Source organism: Canis lupus, unplaced genomic scaffold, assembly GCF_011100685.1.
Source record: "Canis lupus familiaris isolate Mischka breed German Shepherd unplaced genomic scaffold, alternate assembly UU_Cfam_GSD_1.0 chrUn_S1641H1832, whole genome shotgun sequence".
In the NCBI taxonomy this organism is placed as follows: Eukaryota; Metazoa; Chordata; class Mammalia; order Carnivora; family Canidae; genus Canis; species Canis lupus.
Genome location: NW_023330485.1, coordinates 27,279 through 29,336, shown reverse-complemented (window position 1 = coordinate 29,336; position 2,058 = coordinate 27,279). Strand labels below are relative to the sequence as shown.

At 72.2% G+C, this 2,058-nt stretch overlaps 1 protein-coding gene across 1 annotated transcript; it reads left to right on the top strand.

Moving 5' to 3' along the window:
- The first annotated feature begins 867 nt into the window (after positions 1-867).
- LOC119878449 (keratin-associated protein 10-2-like) lies at positions 868-1,659 on the top strand. Its single transcript, XM_038589081.1, has one exon. It carries the CDS (start codon positions 868-870, stop codon positions 1,657-1,659), a length of 792 nt encoding a protein of 263 aa, XP_038445009.1.
- Positions 1,660-2,058: the final 399 nt, after the last annotated feature.

Genomic DNA, 2,058 nt, shown 5'->3' with positions numbered 1-2,058 from the left:
GGTCCCACAGCCCGCTGTGCTCCCGCTGCCCGCGCCGCGCCCTCTGCCTGTGCCGCGCCACTGCCTGCGCTCCTCCTTCCGGGCCCCGCTGCTCCCTCCGCTACTGCCATCAGCCTGCGCTGCTCCTAACGCCCTGCGCTGCTCCCACCACCCTGCCCTGCTCCCGTGGGATGCACTCCTCCCTCTGGCTTGCGCCGCTCCCTTTGCTTTGCGCTGCTCCCTCTGCTCTGCGCTGCTGCTGCTGCTGCTCCGTGTGGCCTTCCTCCTCCCTCTCACCTCCGCTGCTCCCCCCGGTCTGCGCCGCTCCCCCAAGGCTGCGCTGCTCCCTGCAGCCTGTCCGCCGGCCCCCCTGCGCTGCTTCTTGACTCCGCTTCTCTCTGTCTCTCGCCTGTGCTGCTCCCACTGATCTGCGCTGCTCCCGCGGACCTCTGTTGCTCCCTGTGTCTTGCGCTCCTTCGCTCCTTCCGCAGCGTGCGCTTCCGCCTCCCGGCTGAGCTGCTTCCTCTGGCCCGCGCTGCTCCCTCCGGCCTGCGCTGCACCCCCAGGCCCGCGCTGCTCCCCCTGCCTTGCGCTGCACCCACCGCGCTGCGCTCCCTCCGCGGCCCGCGCTGCACCCGCAGGCCTGCGCTGCTCCCTATGCCCTGCGCTGCTCCCTAAGCCCTGCGTTGCTGCTCCTCACGCCTGCGCTGCTCCCCCTGCCCTGCGCTGCACCCACCGCGCTGCTCCCCCAGCCCTGCTCTGCTCCCTATGCCCTGCGCTGCTCCTTGTGGCCTTTGCACCTCCCTCTCCCCTCCACCCCTCCCTCCGGCCTGTGCTGCTCCCTCCGCGGCCCGCGCTGCACCCCCAGGCCTGCCTGCGCTGCTCCCTATGCCCAGCGCCGCTCCCTTCGTCCTGCGCTGCTGCCTCACGCCTGCGCTGCTCCCCCTGCCCTGCGCTGCACCCATCGCCCTGCGCTCCCTCCGCGGCCCGCGCTGCTCCCTCCGGCCTGCGCTGCTCCCTATGTCCTGCGCTGCTCCTTCTGGCCTTTGCTCCTCCCTCTGCCCTCCACCCTGTCCCTCCGGCCTGTGCTGCTCCCTCTCATGTGCGCTGCTCCTTCCACTGCTCCCTGCGGCCTGCGCTGCCCCCCCTGCCCTGCTCGCCTGCGCTGCTCGCTCTGCCCCGCGCTGCTCGCTCTGCCCCGCGCTGCTCCCTCTCCCCCCGCCCCGCTCTCCTCTCTGTGGTGTGCGCCGCTCCCTCCGGCCCGTGCTGCTCCGTCCTTCCTGCCCTGCTCTCTGCCGCCTGCGCTGCCTCTGGTCTCCGCTTCACCCTCTGGCCGCCTCTGCTGCGTCAGGTCGGTGCTGCTCCGACCGCATGTGCTGCTCCCACTGCCCGTTGTCCTCCCACTGCCCGCTGCGGGCCCACAGCCCGCTGTGCGCCCACTGCCTGCGCGGCGCCGACGACATGCTCTGCGCCAAGGCCTGCACTGCCACCACAGACTGTGTTGCGCCCGCTGCCTTCGCTGCCCGTCTGGCCACCGCTGCACCCTGTGGCCTGGGCTGCTCCGTCCGACCTGCGTGGCACCCGCTCCCCTGCGCCGCTCTGACTGGCCCGGGCTGCTTCCTTAAGCCACCAGAGCTCCATCGGCCTGCGCTGCTCCCTCTGGCCACCGCCGCTACCTAGGGTCTGCGCTGCTCTGACCGACGTGCGCCGCTCCCACGGGCCCGTGCTGCTTCCTCAGGCCGCCATGCTCCACTGGCCCGCCGTGCTCCCGTTGGCCGACGCTGCTACCGAGGATCTGCGTTTCTCTGACCGGCCTCTGCTGCTCCCACTGCCTGTTGTGCTCCCGCGGCTCGTTGCCTCCCCACTGCCGGTTGTGATCCCAACGCCTGCTGTCCCCTCACTGCCTGCTGTGTTCCCGCCGCCTGTCGCGCGCCCACTGCCTGCCGTGCTCCCGAAGCCTGCTGCACGCCCGCTGCGTGCGCTGCGCCACTGCCTGCGCTCGCCAACTGGCCTGGACGGCTTCCTCCTGGCACCCCTGCTGCCTAGGACCTGTGCTGCTCTGACCGGCCTGTGCTGCTC